Source organism: Furipterus horrens, unplaced genomic scaffold (genome assembly GCF_987537825.1).
Source record: "Furipterus horrens unplaced genomic scaffold, mFurHor1.1.pri manual_scaffold_3, whole genome shotgun sequence".
In the NCBI taxonomy this organism is placed as follows: Eukaryota; Metazoa; Chordata; class Mammalia; order Chiroptera; family Furipteridae; genus Furipterus; species Furipterus horrens.
Window position 1 is genome coordinate 190,522,988 of NW_028327173.1, and position 26,119 is coordinate 190,549,106.

Sequence of the window (26,119 nt, forward strand, 5' to 3'; positions counted from 1 at the left end):
CTGATCCTAAATATATTACTATAACTTCTATCTGTTGATTCTAGGTCTACCCTTATGGTACAACACATAATGAATTATCCTCTCTCTCTTCTGCAGTGTTTCTACAGTAATTTAAAGATCACCCTCTTGCTTTCTTCCTCAGCCTGTTGTACCCACTCTGCTCTGCCATCACATAAATTCAAATTCTTCTTTTCTTTTCACACTAACATAGGTTCCAGTCTCCTCCTGCTATATTGCTCACTGTCTTTTGAAGGGCCTTTGGTTTGTCAAGTCTCCTTCAAATGCAGGGGACCATATCCCTAGTACCAACTCATTATAAATGATGTACTTGTTTAGCTGAAAATTTTTCTTTTCTTTTCGTCAGCACTCTCACAGGCTTTCCAGGTCCTTTTCACATTAGCTATTATTGGGCCACATCTCTCTCATCCTGCTTGTGCAATTGCTTTTTGTTTTCTCTTTTCTTTTTTTTCCCTAAGACTTTAGCTTTACATTTTTCTAGTTAGGTTTGGGCCAACATTCTAGTCTACTGAAATCTTGGGGAATGTTGCTTACATCGTTTTTAGGTACAAGATGACCCTCCCCAGCTTTTTCACCTGCAACTTTTATTTTTGTCATTGAATTGGGTCCTGCTCACATTACTTTGTTTTAAAAGCCTTTCCCCAGTCTAGCCTATGTCATTGCCATTTCTGTTATTCTTCTACTTTTGCTCATTTAGCCCATTTAAAGTATAATTTGTGACTATTGACCAGGCATAGTTCTTTTTTATCCCATGTAACTAGGTAAAAAAATATCAGTGGGAACATGGGTAATTAGTGAAAGAGACTAAGGTAAGAATAATCCACACTGTTAAGAAAATTTGTGGATTTCCTTTACTAGCTGAACACAAGAGTTTTCTGTGAACACATAACTGATATGATAGGCCACTCTTATTTTGTTTTAAACAGCTGGGTAGAAAAACAACAATTGATAAAACAGATAAGTGATTTACCAGTAACACACTATTAAAGTATTGTAAAGTACTTTGAGTTTTTGCAAAACCCAGGTTTAGGCTGCTTTCTAAAAAATGTAAAGGTTTCTAAAAAGTAAAGTGACACAACTGCCTCATGGGTAAATAGCGTACCACATTGTTCAGCCTCCAGGGTAGCCGTTTAGAAACTGTGTGTATGTGTATATATGTGTATCATTACATTCATCAAGTCTTCTAGAAGACTACCGCTGCTCAAAAAACTGTCGTATCAGTGAGTGTTGGTTTCCCAGAACCTTTTAGTTTTCAATAATAAAACTTATTTATTAAAGGCTAACATGCAGAGATGTGCATAATCTTAAGTGTACAGCTTAGTGAATTTGTACAAAGTAGAAACACCCATGTTATCTCTACTTATGTCAATAAATAGAGATTCAAGTGTCTGAGAAGTCCCCCTTATGTCCCTTTCCATTTTCCCTTTTACACCGTAGATGAGTTTCGCCTGATTTTGAACTTTATATAAATGGAATCATACTGTATGTACTATTTTGAGTGGCATCTTTAACTTGACATTATATTATTGTGAGATTCATCCATGTTGTGTGTAGCTGTAGTTTGGTCATTCTCATTCTTGTATAATACTTTATTGTATGAATAAACCACAGACTGTTTACCCATTCTAATATTGATGGTCATTTAAGTTTTTTGGTTAAGGAAAAACACTGCTGTGTCTTTTGGTGCTATGTCTCCTTTCAGCTGCATACACACACGCATATATGTGTGGGTGTTGAATTTTGTTTAGATATATACCAAGGATTGAAATTGATTGATTATGGGTATGTATATGTTTTGCTTTGATAGATCTTGTCAAACATTTTTCCAAAGTGGTTGTTATATTTATATTCTCACGAGCAGTGATTCTGTGTTCCAGTTTTTTTGCATCCTTATCAATACTTAGTATTGTTAAACTAAAATTTTAGCCATCTTGGTGGATGTTCAGTGATATTGTAATAGGGCTGTAATTGATATTTCCCTGATGCTGAATGAGGTTGATTCCTTTCCATTTGATTATTGCATGTTGGATTTCCTCTTATGAAATGATTATTCAAATCTTTTCTCTATTTTTGTATTAGTTTTATGTTTTTTTCTTATTGATTTGTAGTTCTTTGTTTATACTAGATATCAGTTTTTTGTCTAGTATATGTCTAGATTATCTTGATTATATTTCACTCTGGGCACTTTTTACTTTTTTCAGTGTATCAGAAAAGTAGTCTTCTCCATTTACCATCTAGGTCCAATGGATCCTTTTTATTTTTTATATTTTAAGTAATTTTACAAAACATTTACAGAAGAAGAAAGGGAGAGTGAAAACTTACTACAAATTTTAATAAAAATTTTTAAGGATTAAAACCCTGTATCAAGTAAATTTTAGCAAACTTCATAAAAGATGAAATAATTCTGTCACATATTCTTTTAGCTAAGTAGAATGGTCCAGGTGCTTGCCACAAAATATTATGTGAAGTCCTTCCTATTTAATAAGTAAGACAGTGACAATACCACATTTCTGTTCTGTTTGTAGAAATATATTGTTCACAGCGAGGGGTGGGATAGGCAGGGGAGAGCAAAGGGGGAAAATTGGGACAACTGTAAGAGAACAACAATAAAATATTTTAAAAAGGAATATATTATTTACACATCAAATCTTGAGTTTGAGAATATTTGTCTAGGGTATTGTCATCTGAGCACTCATAGCTAGAGGTTCTACTTATGATAAATTTCACATCTTTATTAGACCCTAGAGTGCAGCTGTAGAGACATTTATCTTTTGATTCAGCTAATAATTTGGTACAGCTTTCTCTGTCACTCTTCTTTGTCTTTATAGTCAGGAAATAAAAATTTCTGAATTCTCAGTTGTGCTGAATGAAGCCTAAAAGTAGGCTGCAATATTTTGGGCAATGCAAGGGAGTGTAACAGTTTATTTCACCTTTGCCTCATCCTTGTAGGTAGTTCTCTCATTCTTCTGTTGTCTTTGTATTTTAATCTTCTTTGGCATAGTTGCTCTTAAGTAATAAGTAATAATGAGTATTAATGGATTTGAGGATAAGGAAATCACAAAATATTTCAAGATATAGAAAACAGTCACTTAAGATCTTACAATATGTCTTAGATTTGTGAAAGGATCCAGTGGCCCCCATATGGTAATTGCAAGATAATTTAAATTCTGTTTTGTTTTTTAAAAAGTAAATTTTCTCTTTGTTCACTGGAAGGCCAGTATGAAAAATGTCATGAAATATCAGTCTTTACAAAATAGAACTGTTTAAAAAAAAATCCAAAAACTGTAATTGGGTCCAGTGAACCCTGATGACCCACAAAGACTTAATGATATCTTTTGATTAATAGAAATTCTTTATTTTAATTTAATTGTCCAATGTATTGATCTTTTTTTCTCTATGGTTAGTGCTTTTTTTGTGTCCTGTTTAATAAATCTTCGTTTACTCCAAAGCCATGAATACATTATCCTATTTTTATCTTCTATTTTTTATTGTTTTACCTTTTATTTTAACATTAATAATCCATATAGAATTGACTTCTTTTGTTAATGTATAGTATGTGGTAGGGGTCAAAGTTCATTATTTTTCTTATGGCATCCAGTTGACCCCAGTACCATTAATTGGAAAAGTCATCCTTTCCTTACTGTTGTACTTTGCAGGGTCCCCTTCATTGTAAGTCAAGTGATTATATATGTAGATTTGTTTCTGGACTCTATTCCTTTGGTTTATTGGTCTGTCCTTGCACCAATATCACTTTTAATTACTGTAGCTTTGTAATAAATCTTGATATCTCTTAGTGTAAATCCTCCAATTCTGTCTGTAGATCAGAGATTGGCAGACTTTTCTGTGAGGACCACATGGTAAACATGTTTAAGCTTTGCAGGCCTGTTTGATCTCTGTCAGCTATTTTTCCTTCTTTTCTAATTCTTTCTGATTTTTTTTTTTTAACTTTAAAAATGTAAAAAAGTTGTCCTAAACTGGATGTGGCCAATGGACCATAGTTGGCTGATTCCTGATCTTGATTGTCTTGACTATTCTTTTTCCTTTCTACTTCCCATATAATGCTTAAAATCAGCTTGTCGGTTTTCAGAAACCTGGAATTTCAACAGGCATTGCATAGAATCTGTTGACCATTTTGAGGAAGAACTGACATCTTTATAGTAGCAAGGCTTCTGATCAGTCCTGTCTACTTTTTGATTGGTTTTAATATTGGAATTGTGGACCTCTTCCATTCTGTAGCAGTCTCACTAGGATTGGCAAGGGACTATGAACAATGCTTCCATTTGTCATGGTTGTTCCTCTTTATAGTGTTTACTCCTGTTTGGGAGTTGTTTTGATTTTAAGAATTTGGATATACGTAATAGAAAATAGGCATTATTTCACCTGAAACCAAAAGGAAGGGAGTTTTTATTGAATTTATTGGGGTGACGGTTAATAAAATTATCTAGGTTTCAGGTGTACAGTTCTACAGCCCATCATCTGTATATTGTAGTATGTGTTCACCACCCCAAGTCAAGTCTCCTTCCATCTCCATTTATCCTGCCTTTACCCTCTTCTACCTCCCTCCACACACCCCCAAAGGAATTTGATTCGAGAATTTAATATCTTGTAATTCCCATGGTTTGCTGATTTGAGTGTGTTTATTTGTAAACATTGTGATAATCAGATAATAACTTGTTTAAGGGTATTTGTAATTCTGCATACTTCTAAAGTTTTTATACCCAGTTTGGAGTGTTTTTAATATAATTTAAAGTGTTTATACCTAGTTCTAATGGTTTCAGACCTAGTTTTACAGTTCTTATTCTTTAGAGGTTTATGAAATATTTAACTGTACAAAATTTTTCTAAATATTTAAACATCAAATATTTGTTTTTTTTCTTCTAACCAATGTGCAATGGATGTGTTTTATGTGGTTGTATATAGTGAATAGACACTTACGTCCTTTATTTCAAATACACACTTTTTTTGTTAAAAGGTCATAGTATTTCATTGTGTTGAAATAAAGATGGCTTATTTTCTTCATATATTTAATATGAGTATCTCTTCTTATATTTCAAAAACTCTTTACTTTTATCAATCTAAAAGGTTTTGGTACTTTTATGATTTCATAAATCCTTGAACTTTGAAAATATGAAAGTGCAGTATTGATAAATAATTGCCACTTCTATGTATTGTGAAAGGCATATTTCAATTGGTTTAATGTTTTCTGATCCCCAAAATAAAAATAAAATAATGGCCCTTGGCTGTTGATCAGCAATTTAATCTGAAAGCAAAGCACCCTACCCTTTCATGGAAACTGCATATCATATGTGCAGGTGTGAGGTTTGCAGAGCATGTTTTCTTCCTTCTTATCTACACACATTATGGTGCTCCTGCTTCCTTTATCCTCTGCTCTGGCCTTTATATAGGTTCTTCTCTTTGTCTGGACTCCCTTTCCAGTTCATTTTTTGCTTTACTAATTCCTGTTTTACCTGCCCCCCACCCCCGGGGTTGTACTTCAGTAATCATATATTGAGATCCTTCAATGAATCAGATATTGGGGATACCTCTGTGAGCAAGACCAACATGTCCCATATTTATTAAATTTTCTTCTAATTGTTGTTTTACTTGTCTCACTCTTCCTATGGACTGTGAGCTCCCTGAGGTTAGGTATCAGTTTATTTCCAGCACTAACACAATACCTGACAATAAGTTAGTGTTGCTTATGCCAGAATGTCTCAGTTATGAATAAATTTCCCAAGGCATGCATAATTTAGTTAGGAAGGCATTTAATTCATATTCAGAATTTGATTATAATACTAGATAACATGTTCACGATGGTTCTTCATTGACTCTTGTACATTGTGGAGGATAGTCTTACCACTTATGTGAACCGATATTGTTGAATTAAATATAAAGCAGAGGATTTTATATAATTTTAATGATTTAAGGTGTTATTCCAGGCACTTTGAATTAATAAATGTAACTGAAAGAAAAAGAAATAAACCATCCTAAGCTCTGAAACGGTGTTCCTTTTGCTATGTAAATGTGTGGTCTCCATCCTTAGCATCCGGTTGTAGCCTTTGACAAGTCTCCAGTCAACTCCTTTTCCCTTTGCCCAACAATAACTATGCTAAGCTTTCGCTATTTTGGGTAGAGCATTGCCCCTAGTGTTGCTTTCTGTTCCTCAGCAAACATTTTGTTTTATAGCTTTAATTTAGATTTTTGCCTCACAGAGAAAATGAGGGCTTCCTTCCTTTATTCTTTCCTCCCTTCCTCCCTCTTTTTCGCTTATCCTCACCCAAGGATATGTTTATTGATTTTAGAAAGAGAAGAAGGGAGGGAAAGACAGACAGACACATCAGTTTGTTCCACTTATTTGTGCATTCATTGGTTGATTCTTGTATGTGCCCTGGGTAGTGGGACAATACTGTAACCAACGGAACCACCCAGCCAGGGCCCCTTCTTCTTTGTTGTAGTCTCAGAAGGCTTTTTCCTGGCTAGGGTTAATCCTCTCTCTGTGCTCTTAAAAGAAGTACATTTTATCAAAATGATGCATACACAGTTAAAAAAAGAAAAGAAAGAAAACTAAAACAGCCATGTGCTGTTCCAAGTCACCTTATATGTGTTTCCTAATTACATCTTGTATTTTTTAGCTGTTTCTTTTGGTAGTTACCTTCATATCACTAAAGAATATGCTTCAACTTTCTTGACTTATACTTTTTAGATATTTACTTCCTATTCTGATAAAGATTTATTTAGTTCTTACACTACTCTGACCCCATCTGCCCAATATATTTATATCACTATTTTAATAACATCAGTAAACAGCGTTGATTGTTGTAGAGGTAAGCAGTGTACTATGATTACATTTCTTTAATAACTTTTTTCAGAATTTCCAATTGTCTTTCTTTTTGCAAAATCTTTAAAGTAATTCTTCAACCCCAAGCCCAAGAACATTGTCTCTCTCTTGAAGAGACCTCTCTCTGAAACTCACGTATGCTCTTGCTTTTGCGTAGGCTGGTTAGCTGGTTAGCTGGTTGGTTGCTCTGAAGATCTGCCATATGGCTGTTACTTTCCTATTTCCCTTGACTATCCTCCTGGATTTGGATACACTGTTTATTGAATCTCATGGCTTCCTGTTTGTTGGTGGGTTAGTGCCTCCTTTTCCCTGAGTGCATGTGCAGTTAATTTACTAAGAACTGTATATTGAGGGTAAAATTTCTGAGTCCTTGAATGTCTGCAAATATCTTTATTTTAACCTCACACTTGGTTAATACTTTGCATATGGTATTTGAAGTTGAACATAATTATTCCTCAAACTTTTAGGTCATTGTCCTATTTTCTTCTGTCACCTAGTGCAGCTGTTGTGTTATTCCAATTCTTTGCCTTTTTAGATGACTTCTCTCTACTGCCAGAAACTTTTTATTTTTATTCCTGATACGCTAAAATTTCAGTGTCTTTTTGTTTCTTTGTTTGTTTGTTTGTTTGTTTTTGTTAATTGTACTGAATACCTAGTGAGCTGGGCCCTTTCTGTCTGGAGATTAGAATCTCTTAACTCTGGGAAATTTCTTCGTGTTATTTCTTCTTTTATTTTTTTCTCTTTCTTTTCTATTTTCCTCTCTCTGGAACTCATTAGTAGAATTTTGGACATGCTGGATTGATTATATTTGTCTTTTTTTGCTCTCATTTTGTTGTACTTTCTGAGGTACTTTTAATCATTTTATTGCATTTTTTATTTTGAGAATTTAAACAATTTTCTGCAGTTCTTCTGGTTCTGATTCCTTTTACATATAGCAATTTGTTCTTGATTTGTGTCTTTTTTTTTTTTTTAAGTTTTGTTCTGTTTTTTGCCTTATGTCTGTTTTCTCCAGATTTGTGTACTATTTATCTTTGGCCTCTTTTATTTTGGAGACATTCCTCAACTATCTAGCGATCCTTGGTTGTTCATTTATGTTTGAGAGTGAGAGACCCTGACAGGCTGATTGGGAGCTTGGAGCAGGGCGACTTACCAGCTTTTAGGCTTTGCTTTAGGTAACAGGGTAAAAAACTGTTAATGTTAGGGGACCCTCAGACTCAGGAATTTAGAGACATTCAGGCTTGGGAAAGACTGGTTGGTGGTTCTGAATGTAGACTTTAATTTACATGTTTCTAGCCCCTAGTCTTACTCTTGTCCTCCCCCAACATTCCTGGTAACTGAGAATCCTGACCCTCTCTGGGTTTTTGTAGGCAAGCCAGTCCCGCCTTCTGTTATGAGCACTCAGCTGCAGCTTCTTCCTGATCCATGCGTTACCCCTCGTGTGTGCTCTTTGTCTTTCAGAATTTAAAAACAAAATTCTCATGTGCTGGTGGCCTCCTTTCTCTGTTATTAGTGGGTTTATGTATTTTTAAATTGTTACAACTCTAAAGCATCAACTTGGCTAGTTGAAATATGTTTCCCAGAGTTCTCTTTCTTATATGTTTCTGATTAGGGTGAGTCACGAGGGACATTTTTGCACCGAACTTGAAATATCGCTGGACAGCCAAAAACATTCTAACCCTTTCCCCAGAAGAGAATATAAGATCCTTTTTTTTTTTTTTCTTTTGGTCTTTGGGATATCTTCATAATTATTCTAGCTGGTTCACACTCCCTCTGATATTTTATAACAAATTCTGAGATAGGTAACTGTTATTAATGCATCTTATGTTAGATGATAAGGAAGAAAAATTAACCAAAAATATTTTACTAATATATGTATATACTTAGGCATATAATATCAAATTAAGGAAGAAATACTCATCTGTCACAGTCCTTATTTCTGCAGCTGGTCATGTAATCGTAGTTGGTTTTTATAACTACCTTCTTTCACTACTCTTTCCAAATTCCCTTTGCTCTCAGCAGGCACCTCAGCTGGTCCTGGTTCCTAGCCTGGTGGGTGACCTAAACCTTCGTTCTTGAAAGATCTGGGCTATTTGCAGTCCTGCCCAAATTGCATTATTGTAATTTTCCATTGAGTTTAATTGCAGGACATGGAAGTACTTACTAGGTGTTTTAGAGGATCTGCATGCTAGACAAACTCCTCCTTACCCTCATTTCACAGTTGAACCCAATTTACCCTTGAAAGTCAGGATCTGTCCCCCAAGCCTGTTCAGTAACTCCCTTCTTAGCCTATTAACTCAGAATACAAAGTGGCCAGGTGGGAGTCTCAACTTGACATTGTTGTGTCCCCTGATGGAAGCTTTCTCTATTTGAAACTAAGACCTCTAGACCAGCAATACTAATGTCACAGGGATAGGAAATGAATATTTTGTTGAAACTGAATTTATTACCCTTCATCAATTTTCCAAATAAATGAAAGAAAAATCTATTTCTCATGAAGGGCATCATTGTCCACCCAGTTACCTAAGCCAGAAACCTTGGAATCATCCTAAATTCTTACCTTTCCATTATCATTTAAATCCCACCTATTAGAAAATTCTTTATGTTTTAAGGAGCATTTGAGATTTTCCCCTCAGTTGTCATCAATTTGGCTCAAATAAAATCTTAACAGAAGTATTTTTTAAAGATTTTATTTATTTTTTTAGAGAGGGTGGAAGGGGCGGAGAAGGAGAGGGAGAAACATCTATCAGTTGCCTCTCACATGCACCCCACCTGGGGACCAGCACCGCAACCCAGGCATGTGCCCTGACCAGGAATCAAACTGGCAACCCTTTGCTTTGTGGTGGGACGCCCAACCAACTGAGCCACAACAGTCAGGGAAAAATCTTATAGAAATCTTTTTAAAAATTCTATCCTTTGTAACTTCTTTCGCATCTCTCACTTTTATCTCCTCCTCTACATTTTCATATCAGTCACTGTCTTAGAACAGGAGGTTTCACCTTCACTTACCCACATGCTACTTTCCTGCTAGAGCAATCTATGAAAAAATCAGATCATATTTAGTGGTACTAAGTGCTTCTAAGGTAATTCCCAACTCTTACCCAGCCGAATTAATTCATCTGTTGTAACAGAAGCCCGAAGTCGCATGACTTTTAACAAGTTGGAGGTTTGTTCTCTCTCAGGACTTACGTGATGGCTCTCCGGTGTCAGGAATCCAGGTTCCTTCTGGTTTGTTACTTTACCATCCCCTACCTGGGCCAAGATAACTTTACTACCATGTTAGAGCCAGCATGAAAAAGGAAATAAATGGTGAAGAAGAGGTTGTGCCCAGGAGGATGTATATGTCATTTTCATTCTCAGCCCACTGGCCAGAACATGACTATAAGTTCTAGCTGCAAGAGTTTGAAAAAGAGAGTCTTCAGTCTCACTAGCCTTTTCCAGCTAAAAGTGGAAAAGCTCAATTACTGTAGAAAAGGGGAAATGGATTTTGGAGGAGCACCAGTAGTGTCTGCCATACAAGGCATACAAGATCTTCTGGACATTGACCCTTGCCTGCCTCTTTAACTTCTTTCTGAATGCACTGCTTTCCCACCCTCCCTTCTTCCCCAGGACTCCCTCACTCTGTCTTCTCTTTGCTTCAGCCATGCTAAACTGTTTGCATTTCCATACATGCTATGCTGCTATGTGTTTCTCTGCCTTTCCTCACAATGCTTCCTTAGCCTGAGATGCCCTTGCCGCTCACTCCCCTCATCTCCAACATCCTCTGTTAGCCTGATCTGAGAGAACTTGTCTTTCAAGACTGGTCTTAAGCATTTTCTGTCATATAAAGCCTTTATTGAACAGCATTCCCCCACCATCACCCTGGTAGAATTGATCATTCTTTCTTCTGCTGCCCTTATTATATGCAGGTAGACTTTAGTCATTACACTTTTGAGCACGTGTTTAATCTTAGATTCTCTTTCTCCTGGATTGTAAACCCTTTGGGGACACTGATGACATTTTATTCATATATCCCTTGGATATAGTGTAGTAGCTGACAGAGAAGGGATGTGCACTAAAAATGTGCACTGAATATTTACTAAATATTTAATGAATTAGTGGGTCCATAGCAAAAACATCTCTGTCCAGACTTTAAAATGACAGGGCACACGCTTAAGATATGGCTGGCTGCTGGTTTTTTAAACTTTTGTCAATTAGTTAAAATGATAATACTAGCTCCAACAATATTTATAATCATACTATATTGTTAATTATTTCATAGTTTTTAGTTCTATTTTAATTCTGAAAGTACTCTTGAAGATAGCTGTGGATTTTTTTTTTCATTAAAATTAGTGGACTTTTCTGTCTACTAATGCATAAGACTTATCATTGTTTTTTTAACAACTCAATATATCAGTGACTTGCTGCAGGAGATGTGTCAAAGTGAAATAAATAAAACTGACATGATTTCCAAAGCCTGTCCTAAGACCTTCAGAGTACTGCCACTTTAACATTCTGGTTCTAAGATGCAGATATCGCAGGATTTGTTTAATGACTGTAAGAGTCATTGTTGTAAACAGATTCTAAGGCAAGATTGCCTAAATATTTTTACGTGGAGAATTTTTTTTTCTGCTTTACTGTCTTGAGTAATATCTTTTGTTTTACTTGTAGATTTGATGGTCCTCGAAGATTTGAGGATTTAGGGTCAAGGTGTGAAGGACCGAGACCCAAAGGGCCTCGTTTTGAAGGAAATCGCCCCGATGGGCCAAGACCCAGATATGAAGGTCACCCAGCAGAGGGCACTAAAAGCAAATGGGGAGTGATTCCCCGGGGGCCAGCATCTCAGTTTTATATTACCCCCAATACATCCCTAAGTCCTCGGCAGAGTGGACCACAGTGGAAAGGCCCCAAGCCAGCTTTGGGACAGCAACATCAGCAGCAACCTAAGTCACAAGCAGAACCTCTTTCAGGAAACAAAGAACCATTAGCAGACACCAATAGTAACCAGCAGAAGAATTTAAAAATGCAATCAGCTACATTATCCATTGGTGCAGATGTAAAGGATGCCAAGGCGGCTCAGTCAGATGAGAATCTAAGCGACTCTCAACAAGAGCCACCTAAAAACGAAGTCTCGGAAGGGCCCATAGAGCCTTCTAATTGGGACCAGAATTCTCAAAGTATGGAGACTCAAATGGACAAAACCCAAGCTATTACTCAGCCTGTATCCCTTGCAAATAAACCTGTACCTACTCAATCTACTTTTCCCTCAAAAACAGGGGGGATGGAGGGAGGAGCAATGGTAGCAACATCGTCATCGACTGCAGATAATGATTTTAAACCTTTAGGTATTGGTCTGCCCCACTCAGGAGACAACCAGGATAAAGGGCTGCCTCAGCCTGATAACAGAGATAAGTTAGAAATCAATCGAGGCAGTGGCTCATCTTACAGAGGTCCTGGGCAAAGCAGAATGGAAGACACACAGGACAAAGGACTAGTAAATAGAGGTCGAGGCCAGGCAATCAGCCGTGGCCCAGGGCTGGTCAAGCAAGAAGACTTTCATGATAAGATGATGGGTAGAAGAGAAGACAGTCGAGAGAAGATGAGCAGAGGAGAAGGCAGTCGGGACAGAGGGTTGGTGAGGCCAGGAAGCAGTCGGGAGAAAGTGCCGGGTGGTATGCAAGGAAGCCAGGACAGGGGTAGAGCTGGCAGTCGAGAAAGGGGACCACCTTGGAGGGCTGGCAGTCAGGAAAGAGGACCCCCTCGAAGAGCTGGGAGTAGAGAGAGAGTACCACCTCGAAGAGCTGGGAGCAGGGAGAGGGCACTGCCTCGAGGAGCTGGCAGTCGGGAAAGGGGACTGGGAAGACCAGATTTTGGTCGTGACAGAGGTCCATTTAGACCAGAATCAGGAGATGGTGGGGAGAAAATGTATCCATATCACCGAGATGAGCCTCCTAGAGCTCCATGGAACCATGGAGAAGAGAGAGGGCATGAAGAATTCCCTTTAGATGGTAGAAATGCTCCAATGGAACGAGAAAGACTTGATGATTGGGATAGAGAGAGATACTGGAGAGAATGTGAACGGGACTATCGAGACGATACACTAGATCCATATAACAGAGAGGACAGGTTCCCAGCACCACCATCTCGATCTCATGATGGAGATAGACGAGGCCCTTGGTGGGATGATTGGGAGAGAGATCAGGATATGGATGAGGACTACAACAGGGAAATGGACAGGGATGTGGATCGGATTGGAAGACCCATGGAAATGTATGATAGAAATTTGGATAATGAGTGGGACAGAGATTATGGGAGACCACTGGAAGAACAAGAATCACAGTTCCGTGAACGGGATATTCCATCTCTTCCACCTTTACCACCCCTCCCACCTCTTCCACCTTTGGATAGATATCGGGATGATAGATGGAGAGAAGAAAGAAATCGAGACCATGGGTATGATCGAGATTTCCGTGATAGGGGTGAGTTGAGGATCCGAGAGTATCCAGAAAGAGGAGATACGTGGCGGGAAAAGCGAGATTATATTCCTGACAGAATGGACTGGGAAAGAGAACGGTTGTCAGACAGATGGTACCCATCTGATGTGGATAGACATTCCCCCATTGCGGAACATATGCCCTCCTCACATCATTCTTCTGAAATGATGGGGTCGGATGCAAATTTAGACTCTGACCAAGGCCTTGGAGGGGTAATGGTTCTCAGTCAGAGGCAGCACGAAATCATTTTGAAAGCTGCACAAGAATTGAAAATGCTTCGGTAAGTTGACTACTTAAGATCATTTCTTTTAGCCAAAACCATGTTCAGAATGCTCATTTTAAACTGATGTGATATATTTGAATGGAATTAATTTTACTTCAAGTTCTTATCACATAATTTTAATTTGTATCTCTTGTCATTCTGTGCTGTTTTGGGGTTAGGACAGGTATTTAGGAACTGTGTTAATTATAAACATGTCCTGAAATGAAAATTTGATGGCCATTCTTGGCTTTTATAGATGTGTTGCTGACATGTCATGCCTGTGCATGTTTCAAGTGTCAACTTCAACTTTCTAGTGCTCTGGATTTCAGAGCTCATCTGTAACACCCTGTTTTTCCCCAGGAGGCAGTTCTTTGATACTAAATCTGATAGACTTCATATTCACTAGTCTTTGATATAACTTTAGAAAGTACTGTAAGGACTCATATTTTTCTCTGTTGAAGCTAAGAATGGTTTAGCTGGAAGCATCCTCAGATTTGTCTAATCATTGATACTTCCTTTTGGGGATGTCTTATCTTTCATTATAATTAGAAGTAGATATCTACTTGAGGATGTTACTTGTTTGTACATAATCAAGTATTTTCTTTGTGGGATGAAGAATAGAAATGGATTTCTTGACTTGCAATAAACTTAATATGTATGTAGAGGTATCTACATAATGCTTTCTGTGTAGTAGCAATAATAACAAAAGCTAACATTTACGATTTGCCAGGAACTGTACTAAGTGCTTTGTATATATTAATTGTTTCATCCTTAAGCCAACATATCCTGAGATAAGAATTTAAGTCATAGACGGATTGCAAGCTTTTTGAGCAGTTTCTTAGGAATTAGCGATGTTTTGAGAAAATAAATTAATGGTTAGATTTTGATATATTCCAATGTATTGTATTTCTTTGATTATTCAATTCTGGTCTATATTTGTGGATTACACCAATTGAAGTTATAATGAAAGCTTTATGACTAGAAAGTTATGATGAGGAAAAATACTTGGAGGTAAAGATGAAAGATCAGGCAGTGGAACAGATTTCTGTGATCTGTAGAAGAAATGTTCTATGAGGTTTAACTTTTCCAGATTATTAATGAAGTTGTGGAAAGCATGCCCTGTAACATCTAGCTACTATACAATTCACTTTTAAATTTTAGACTCCTTTAATTTAACAGTCCTGTGTGCTGGTCACTGTGCCAATAACGTAGCATATATTATCTCAGTCCTCCTATCTCAAATCCTTATATTTCAAAGGCCTGTAAAGATAAATAGTATTATCCCACTTTACAAATGACACTAAGGCTTAAAGAGGTTAAGTCCACTTGACTAATAAGTGGCAACCCCAGAATTTGAACACAGTCTGTCCAACTCTAAAATCTTATTTTGTTTTTGGAAAACACCAAGCTGATTGGTGTTGCTAAGCTGCCAAGGTTTCTTTCCCTTTCTTTTAAAAGTTTCCTTTTCCATCCATTATCGCTTTGCATAGAAATGCTGGATAAAAGGTGCTGCTTCTTCATCTTTTTTTTAAAAGCTCTTTATAGGCAACAGAAACATAATTAAACAAAATATATGAAATGTGGGATGAGTGGTCATAGTTGAATTACAAGTAAACTGTGTTGTATAAAGTCATGATTAACACAAGGCATAAAATAATATTTTTATATATTTGACCCTTATTTTGTGTCCTTTTGGGTCACTACCCTTTACAAATGTAGGGAGAAAATTGTAAAAGGTCTATAAAGAATTTGTAATAGATGTTACGTGGACATTGTAAGGAAAAGTAAAAGGAATTTGACCAGACATTTAAAGAAAAACTTAAAGAGTTATATAATCACTCTTTAGGAATATAAAGTGTTGTTTTCAAAGGTATGGACTGACAGTTGTTCTCAGCCTATACAACAGGGGCCATTAACTAAAATACCCATAAGAAGCAGACAGGTAACAACAGTGAGTGAAAATGGACCAGTATAACTCTAGTGTGTGGTGAGGAGTGTGAGACATCATGCCTCAGTTCAGATTGTAAAGAGGGGTGATTTATGTTAAAGACTTCTGTGTTTTAAGGTCTCCATTTGCTTTGTCTGAAGTGGGCAGCCACTACTCCACTCAACTCATTGCTGGCATGTGGGACTGTAGGCCCATTGCTACCAGAGCTCTTTAAAATTTGAATTTCTATATGAAATATTTTGCTTTGTAAATAATGGTAACTAATTTAGATTTTGAAAACTGATGTGAACACCAAATTCTAAAAAAACCTTTCTAGGCCCATTTGGCCCATGGGCCAACATTTTGCAACCTCTGGTCTAAATAAAGAGTAGTGAACAAACAAACAAAAATGGCAAGAGAGCTTTTGGTTGGATGAAAGGAAAACATGACAAGTAGATGAGATACTAGAATAGACTCATGAGGCAGGTTGTATTATCTGTCCTTGAAGATCTTCAGTAATTTATAATTATTTATAGGTCAGATGACTGATCAGTTAGCTACATAAAGGCGAGAGAGTGTTGTTACCCTGGAGGTGTTCTATGAGCGCTGTGAGGGTTTTTGAACAAGATTTTTAGGTCTCTTTTTTTGTTATTCTATATTAGTTGTAGTAATTTAGGAATGGAATAGACATGCCTTATGTACAATGGCAATTTTATTTGTTCATAGGGAACAGAAAGAACAGCTTCAAAAGATGAAGGACTTTGGGTCTGAGCCACAGATGCCTGACCACCTGCCACCCCAGGATTCGAGGTTGCAGAATACATCTTCAAGACCTGGAATGTATCCGGTATGGGAAAACATGTGCTCAGAAAATGCAATGGTTCCTAATTTGTATGTTTATCTGTTTAATCTTTTTATATTATGGCAAGTATAAATTTCCTCTATTAAAAAAATGGACATTTTGGGAAAGTAAAAAGCTAATTGTAATAGCCTTTTGAAAATCTTTAAGTGTGGTATTTATTCCCCAAGTTTTGATAAGTGTACCAAGCACACATGGACTACATGGTTTCATGTTCACAGATTGTCAAATTTTTATAATAATTGTTTTTGTTCAGATAGTCCTATTTGCCATCTGGGCAGTGCAAGGGCTCCCTGTGAGGCCTGCTCATGTGAGCCTCATAGTCTCCCCACCTCTTCGAGCTACTTGTCTTTCAGACATCATGCCTCAGTTCAGATTGTAAAGAGAGGTGATTTATGTTAAAGACTTCTGTGTTTTAAGGTCTCCATTTGCTTTGCTTTCATTTTTGTTGTTATTTGTTGTTTTACCTTTAAGCCATTGGTGGCTTAATGTTACCATAAAAATAACTTCATAACAACACAATGAAAGAGAAAAAACACTTGCATTATTTCATTAAATTAACTTTACTTTTCTCAGTGTTCCTTTTCATCCTGTTCTGACACATAACACTCATACATAATTGTTGACATTAGCAACCACCATGATGTTGACTCCCCAAACAATATCTTTTGACCTATGTATGCATCCATCTGCCTACAGAGCTTTTCTCTGTGAACACGTCTCCTGTCAAACTCAGCATATTCAAATTGGGGCTTATTATCATCCTCCAAAAACTTGCTTTTTCTCCTCACTGTCACCTAGTCACCCACCTGAAACCTGAAAGTCAGCCTATAGCCTACCCTTCCATATTCAATCATTCTATTGATTGATTTTACCGCCTTTTTAATACTGTTCTAATATTCCATCCTTTACTTCCCCACAACCTCAGTTCTAGCTTTCATCAGTTCTTGCCTAGATTATTGCAGAAACATCATAATTCATCTCTCTCCATCTTACTCCCCTCTGACCCATTCTTCATTTTGCTATGAGTGATTTATTTTTTGAATCAAAATTTGAGGTATGATTTACATACAATAACATACTCATTTTAAGCCCACTTATTTTAAGCCCACAGTTTGAGTTTTAACAAATGTATACCAAAAGATTTTAAAAATTCCAACAGCCTAAAAAGTTCTCTCATGTCCTTTTGTAGTCAGGAATACCCTTACATTCCACTTAGGCCTTGCAAGCATCAGCTATTTAATGTATTTGGTAGATATAATAGTTTCAATAAAATATTTTAATATGCATTTTTATAATTAGCACATACTAATATTTTACTATATTTGTTAATTTTTCTTGTAAAAATTCTGTTTTTGTTCTTTACCAGTTTATCTGTCTACCTCAAGGTTTTTCTTACCGATTTGTCATCCTTAATATAATTAGATATTAATCCTTTCTCATATAAATACTGTATGGGTGTTTTGTTTTTTACAAATGTATCTGGTGCTTTCACTATGTAATATGTAGAAAAGAACACTTTTGTTTTATTTGTAGACATAGTCCCAAGAGTTCTTAAGATATTTAAAATATGTCTGGAGAGCTATACTATAGACACAATAGCTTGGTCCTATGTAGGCATTTTCTTAACAGTTTAAACTGTCATAACCTAAAGTTTATCTTTAGATAATTGCTATTTGTCTTTAGTTCTAGCCTTTAGTGGCCTCAAGTTAAATAATGGTTTTACGTATTAGCCAAATCCATTTTGTTACTCAAAAAGTTTGTTTTTAAATCAAAACCTATATATGAGTAAATACATAAGTTGTGTATTGTTGGTTTTCCAAGGTCTAAAATAACTGTCTATGAAGAACAAACCAGAAACTATGAACCAGACAAATTGGTAATGAGTGTTTGAATCAGGCTTGCAAAAATTAAAATAAAAATTGACAGTTGGGTTTCAGTACTGAGTAGATAGGACCTACTTACCAAGAGGTTCTACTATCTGCTTATTTGGTGATTGCTTTGGGAAAACAAATGTAAGCATTACACACAACTGTAGTCCTCCTTCTTGGAGCAATTACTAAAATTCCCATTTGGTTTCTTTGTTTTATTGTTTCCTGGTGCTCATGTTGGATGTTAGTACCAGCCTTACCACAAACTGCTTTTGTCAACCAGACAACTTAAATAGAAATGAGGAGGCTAGAGTTTGTTTCTCCCACTGGAAATGCACTATCTTTTTGGAGGAGATAGGTCACCAAAGTGGGAAGATAGTTTATAGCAGAAGTTCTTAACTAAGTGGTAAACATCAGAATTAAACATGGAGGGTTTTTTTTTTTCCGGTCTTGTTTTGTTTTTTAAACTAATTCCAGGACATCACCCACAGACCTTCAGTAGGTTTTGGGTGGGCCTGGGGCATTTGTATCTAAGTGGCTAGCACCCTAATTTTTCTGGAAGGAGAAGAAAAAGGGTGGTATATTAGGGGAGGGGTAAAAGTGTCGAGGGCAATTATTTTTAACCACTAATTGAGGTATAATTTACAGATCATATAATTTGCCCATTTTAAGTATGTAATTAACTAATTTTTAGTAAATTTACTGAGTTATGCGACCATCACTATAATCCAGTTTTAAAACATTTTCAACACCCCAGTGAGATCCTTTGTGCCAATTTGCAGTTAACCCCCATTTCTATCCCAAGTCTCAGGCAGCAACTAATCCACTTTCTGTCTATAGATTTGCCTTTCTGGATATTTCATTTAAATGGAACCATACAGTGCTCTTCTTTAACTGGCTTCTTTTATTTAGCTAATGTTTTTAAAACTAATCCATGTCGTAGCATAAATCAGAACTTCATTGCTTTTTATTACCAAGTAATAATCTATTATATGGATATACTGTATTGTATTTATCCATTTATCAGTTGATGGACAATTGGGTTATTTATTAATCCTATGAATATTTGTGTGCAAATCTTTAGATAGACATGTTTTTCTTGGATAGATACCTAGAAATAGAATTGCTGAGTTTATGGTATATTTATGTTTAATTTTTAAAGAAGCTGTCAAACCATTTCCCAAAATAGCTGTCATTGTTTGTTATTATCTGTGTTATCAGTTATAGCCATTCTGTTGGGTATGAAATAGCATCTCATTGTGTTTTAAAGATGCATTTCCCTAATAACTAAGAATGTTGAGCATCTTTTCATGTGCTTATACGTCATTCATATATCTTCTTTGGATAAATATCTATTCATATAGTTTCCCATTTTTTTAATTATTTGTCTTATTAAGTTATAAGAGTTTTTAATATTCTGAATACAGGTCCTTTATCAGATACGTGATTTGCATATGCATTTGACCCTTGGACAGCAAGGATTAGGGACACCACCCCTCACAAACATTGCCCCCGCACCGTGCAGTTGAAAATTCGCATGTAACTTTCAACTCTCCCGAAACTTAAGTTGTCTCTTGTTATCTACAGGAGACTGGGGGCAATGCTTCCAAAGACCCCCTGTGGATACCAGAATCTTCAGATGCTCAAGTTCCCTATATAAAATGACATAGATCAGTGCCTACAGTCACACTCCACACACACACCACACATACACACACATCTGTGGACTCCCAACCACACGAATCAAAAACAGTGTAGATATTTATTGAAAAAGATACTAGTATGTAAGTGGACCCACTCATTTCACACCTGTGTTACTCAAGAGCCAACTATTTTCTCCCTAATGGTATATTTTAAAGCACAAAATGTTTTAAATTTTTAATGAGTACAGTTTATTAAATTTTTCTTCTATGGCTACAGAACAAATTTTCATTCTTGCTGATGTGTAAAAACATAGTGATCTCATCCATTAAGCTATTTACTCTATTCTCCAGCCTCCAGGGTCCTATCGACCACCCCCTCCTATGGGTAAACCACCAGGTTCAATTGTAAGACCCTCTCCTCCACCAAGATCAGCTGTTCCTGTGACCAGGCCGCCTATTCCAATACCACCGCCGCCACCACCACCACCTCCTCCTCCTCCTCCTCCTCCAGTGATAAAGCCACAAACTTCAGCTATGGAACAGGAGCGCTGGGATGAAGATTCTTTCTATGGCCTCTGGGATACAAATGATGAACAAGGACTGAATTCAGAATTTAAACCAGAGACTGCAACACTTCCATCTGCCCCAGTGTTACCACCCCCACCTGTTCACCCTTCCATTCCCCCTCCTGGCCCAATGCCTATGGGTATGCCACCAATGTCCAAACCACCACCAGTACAACAGACTGTTGATTATGGCCATGGCCGAGGTGAGTAATGGTAGTAAGTTCATACTAGGGATTCTAAAGGAATTGTTAGCTTCAGTTTCGCCTTTCTTAAGCTTTTCTCATACAGTGTTTTATCACTGATTTTGTTTACCAGAAATATCCACTAACAAAGTTGAACAGATACCTTATGGAGAAAGAATAACTCTGCGCCCAGATCCCCTACCTGAAAGATCAACTTTTGAGACAGGTAGGAGTCCCAGATAGATCAGTATTAACTCTTACGACCTAATTATTACATGATTTTCTATTTGTTAAGGTAATTTGGACCTCTTTTTAATATAGATAAAAGAGTCATAAGTTGAAATTAGGGCAACAGTTTATACTACTTCTAAAGTTAGATTTGTACTTTTTTGCTTTTATTTCAGAAAAAGCAATATTGTTCTTATTTTATACCATGTAATTGTTTTTGTAGAGCATGTAGGCCAACGTGATCGTTACGATAGAGACAGAGACCGTGAGCCTTATTTTGATCGTCAAGGTAACATCATGGCAGATCATCGAGATTTCAAAAGGGATCGAGATACACATAGAGACCGAGACCGGGATCGTGGTGTTATTGACTATGACCGGGATCGGTTTGACAGAGAACGTCGACCTCGAGATGATAGGTATGTTATGAAAAATGTCTTTGCCTGGTGTGTAAATTACCAGACACTTGAGTTAAGCAAAAATCAATGTACCTAAAGGAAATGTAGCAAATGACATATTCTTTTATGTGTATAATTTGGAGAAGGAAGAGTAGTTCTGGACCAATTTTCAGAGAACTGGATGCTTCAGTTTTACCAGCTTGAATTCCAGAAAATTAGGTGAAGGAGATAGCCAGAAAGAGAAGGAAATAATATTGTCACTAAAGATGTAGTCATTACTTAATTAGTAGGTGAATGGTTTTTGCAATTTGTGATCTCTTTAGATGTATATGCAAGGCAGTTTTAAATGGAAAAGCAAAATAAAAATATAGATACTGACTATGTAGTAGCTACTTACAGAGAAAATTGGGCAGGTAATGGTATTGCATTAAGAGACGGAGACCTCCAACCTTTTTTTTTTTTTTTTTTTTTAATTTACCAAACCATTCCTGTTATACCTTCTAGGGCTCAGTCATATCGAGACAAAAAAGACCATTCTTCATCCAGAAGAGGAGGATTTGACAGGCCATCCTATGACCGAAAGCCTGACCGACCAGCCTATGAAGGACCATCCATGTTTGGAGGTAGAGCAGTGTCTTACTAGCTATAAGGATGATGCTGTCCATTGTAGCTATGCATGTAAACTTTCAGAGTAAAATGCACTCAGATTTCTAAGACATGGCAGTATTAACATAAAAAATAGCTATGTAATTAATAAAATAAAACATAAATTGCTTTTTTATAATACTTTTAAATTTTTGGAAATTATTAATAGAAACAAAATCAGTTATTATCTCACCATCACAAAATAACGGCTATTATAATTTTGTATATTTTTCTCTCATTCTCTCTTCACATATATATTAATGAAGTTGTAATCAAAGTATAGATACAATTTCATTGTCGTGCTTATTCCCATTGATCATGGTTTTTTTTAACACATTTTTCCATATAAGTAAACCTATTATATTAATGGCTCTATGACAGTCTATTGAGTGGATAAAGTATAAGACCTTTATTTTTGGACATTTAGGTTGCTTTTAATTTTTCACTGCTAAAAATTCCACTTAAACTAGAAACGTATACCTACATATACAGACAGACTCTTAAGTCATGCTTGGGACTGTCCAGTAAGTATATATTATTCTTCTGTGTCCTGTTTGCTTAACTTTTTTCCTAAATTTAATATAAATAAGGATGAATTAAATATTTTTTAAAACATTCTGTTTGCCTGAAATCATACCTAAATCTTTTTATTTTCTTGATTTACATTACTTTAAATTTCTCTATTTAAGATTAAAAGTGGCTCCTAAAGCATTATGAATTATATTATTTTAGGATGAGTGGAGAGAGTTAAATTTTTTAATAATTACTATGAATAGTAATTTTGTTCAACTGCTGGAATTCTAGGAGAACGAAGAACTTACCCAGAGGAGCGAATGCCCCTGCCAGCTCCTTCACTAAGCCACCAGCCCCCTCCAGCTCCACGGGTTGAGAAGAAGCCTGAATCCAAGAATGTAGATGATATTTTGAAACCACCTGGCCGGGAGAGCAGACCTGAGAGAGTGAGTCCTATGTAGTTGACTAGTTTTCTTTCAAATCAGAAGCTGATAAGAGATCTTTTTAATTTATATCCTGAACAGAATTTCTCTACTTTTTTGTGATTATCATACTAATAATACTGGGTTCAAAGCATCCTACTATCTCCAAATTATCATATAATCTGATAAATTACCTACCCTATAGTATCTCAGAAGTTAGAGCTTAATTGTTTGGCAAAAAAAAGATGTTGAAAGCTTCAGAAAATAATAAGAACTCAATTAATTGCATTTTGAAGAGAGAAAAATGTAGATTTGGTTGTATGGTATGTTGAACAAAAAGGGAGAATTAGGAGACTTGATTAGTTTAGGATCGTTTTCTTTCTTTTTTAAAAAAAATAATTTATTTTTTTATTTGTTTATTTATTTTTATTTTTAGAGAGAGGGGAAAGGAGAAAGAGAAAGAGAGAACATCACTATGTGGTTGCCTCTCACTTGCGCCCCCAGCTGGGGACCTGACGTGCAACCTAGTCTTGTGCCCTGACTGGGAATCGAACCAGTGACACTGGGTTCTCAGGCCGACACTCAATCCACTGAGCCACAGCAGCCAGGTCTAGTTTAGGATTGTTTTCATAGTGAACTCCAAATGTATCCATTCTTAAGTTTATCTTATATTGCAGAATAATTAGATTCCATTTCATGGAAGATTTTTATCAGATTTTGACTCCATATATGTATATAAGTCATTTTACAACTTATTTTATTTATTATTAGTATAGCTACCCCAGCTTTTCTGTGGTTACTGTTTGTATGTTATATCTTTTTCCATCCTTTTCTTTCACTCTCTTTGTGTCTTTGAATCTAAAGTATGTCTCCTGTAGACAACATATAGTTGGATCGTGTTTTTTAATGCAATCTGACCATTTCTGACTTTTAATTAGGTTGTTTAATTTATTCACATTTAATGTTATTGATATAGTTGACTTAATTCCATTTTTGGATTGTTCAATTATATGGAAATGCAGCTTATTTTTGCATGTAGATCTTATATCCTGAAACACTGCTAAACTCATTAGTTCTAATAGATTTTTAGTGGATTCCTTAGGATTTTATATACAAGGTCATGGCATCTGCAGATAGAGGTGGCTTTACTTCTTCCTTTGCCATATGGATACCTTTTATTTCTTTTTCTTGCCTAGTTGCTTAGACTAGTACCTTTAGTACAGTGTTAAGTAGATGTGTGAGAGTGGACTTTCTTATTTTATTCCTGATCTTAGAAAACTTTCAGTCTTTCATCATTAAATATGTTATTAGCTCTAGGTTTTCAGTAGATGCTCTTCATCTAGCTGAGGAGGTTTCCCTTCCATTTCTAGTTTGTTAAATGTTTTTATCATGAAAGAATACTGGATTTTATTAAATGCTTTTTCAGTGTCAGTTGAGGTTTTTGTTTTTATTGTGTTGTTTGTGATTTTATTCTATTGTTTGTATTTTGTTTTTATTCTATTGATATGATGTATTATATTAATTGCTTTTCAGATATTAATTTACATCCCCAGGATAAATTCACTTGGTGTATTATTCTTTTTATTTGTTTCTGGATTCCGTTTGCTAGTATTTTGTTGAGGATTTTTTGCATCCATATTCATAAGAGATATCTGTGGTTTTCTTGTGATATCTTTTTCTGATTTTGGTATCTGGGTATCTGCTTGTTTTGAAATTCTGGCCTCATAGAAGGAGCTGGGAATTGCTCCTTCCTCTTCTGTTTTTGGGAAGAGTTTGTGAAGAGTTGGTATTAATTCTTCTTTAAATGTTTGTTAGAATTCAATAATAGAGTCATTTGGGCCTCAGCTTTGCTTTGTGGGTAGTTATTGATGATTAATTCAGTCTCTTGTCATAGTTCTGTTCTAATTGTTTATTTCTTGAGTCAGTTTCACTAGTCTTTGTCTTCTAGGAGTTTGTTCATTTCATCTAAGTTATCTAATTTATTGGTATACAATTGTTCATAGCATTCCTTTAGAGCTCCACTTTTATTTCTGTAAGGTTGGCTATCACATTCCCTCTTTCATTTCTTTTTTTTTGGGGGGGGTGGATATGACCTTTATTGAGCTTATCCACCGAAGCGGAAATAATGTCTGTACAAAACCAAATGTTTGTTACTATAACTTCTGCATCACAATTAAAATCCAAACAGTTTTTTAAAAACAGTCAACTCAATCAAAACCCACTACTTCAGAATCAATAGCTTCTTTGAAGCCACAGTAACACTTAAATATGGTTAAGACTCGAATGCAGAAATTTGGTTGGTTGGAATGCTAATTAAACTTCCAACTTGCTCAAATAGAATTACAAAAAGGCAAAATTGTGTTTTTCACAGAGATACAGTCCACTGGAATCACCAACACTGGACAGCTGTTAGAGTATTTAGAGTCCTGAGATAATATGAAATCCAGGCATCCTTTAGACAGTCTTCTGTTGTCCTTTCTTCCCAATCAGAGATTTGTGGATGTGCGGAATGACACCACCACCAGCAATTGTAGCCTTGATGAGAGAGTCCAACTCTTCATCTCCGCGAATAGCAAGTTGCAAATGACGAGGAGTAATACGCTTTACCTTTAAGTCTTTTGATGCATTTCCTGCCAATTCAAGTACCTCTGCGGTGAGGTACTCCAGAATGGCTGCGCTGTACACAGCAGCAGTCGCGCCCACATGTCCATGACTGGTCGTCCTAGATTTCAGGTGCCGATGAATACGGCCCACCGGAAACTGCAAGCCGGCTCTCTGCGAGCGGGAAACTGCCTTTGTCTTGGCCTTTCCGGAGTCTTTCCCAGCCTTACCGCCAGCCATTTCGAATTCTGCTGAAGCTCAAACAAGCAAGGCAGAAAAAGGACCAAACACCCAACGAGATCCCACCGCCGACTCCGTCGCACCGCGATTCAAACTGCCCCTCTTTCATTTCTGATTCTAATAATTTGAATCTTCTCTTTTTTTCCCTTAGTCTGTCTAGCTAAAGGTTTGTCAATTTTGTTGACTTCAAAGAACCAGCTTTTATTGTTTTTCTGTTCTCCAATTTATTAACTTCTCTAATGTTTATTATTTCATTACATCTGGTTGCCTTAGGTTTAGTTCTTCTTTTTCCAGTGTCTTAAAATGAAGGGTTAGGTTATGATTTGAGATTTTTCTTCTTTCTTAATAAATTTTCTTATAAGCATGGCTTTAGATGCACCCCATAGGTTTGGGTATGTTGTGTCATCATTTTTATTTATCTCCAAGTATTTTCTGA

At 36.3% G+C, this 26,119-nt stretch overlaps 1 protein-coding gene and 1 pseudogene across 3 annotated transcripts in view; one reads left to right on the top strand and one right to left on the bottom strand.

Annotated features, from left to right (window-relative positions):
- The window catches only part of YLPM1 (YLP motif containing 1), a 59,183-nt gene that overhangs the window by 16,238 nt on the left and 16,826 nt on the right, over positions 1–26,119 (top strand). For all 3 annotated transcript variants that reach the window (XM_090271169.1, XM_090271167.1, XM_090271166.1), the window contains exons 5-11: positions 11,504–13,606; positions 16,242–16,362; positions 20,240–20,657; positions 20,770–20,862; positions 21,088–21,283; positions 21,767–21,885; positions 22,712–22,866. In XM_090271169.1, coding sequence (XP_090127295.1) covers positions 11,504–13,606; positions 16,242–16,362; positions 20,240–20,657; positions 20,770–20,862; positions 21,088–21,283; positions 21,767–21,885; positions 22,712–22,866 — 3,205 coding nt within the window. The remainder of the gene's footprint in view (positions 1–11,503; positions 13,607–16,241; positions 16,363–20,239; positions 20,658–20,769; positions 20,863–21,087; positions 21,284–21,766; positions 21,886–22,711; positions 22,867–26,119) is intronic.
- Positions 24,927–25,775, bottom strand: LOC150017051 (histone H2A.Z pseudogene; annotated as a pseudogene).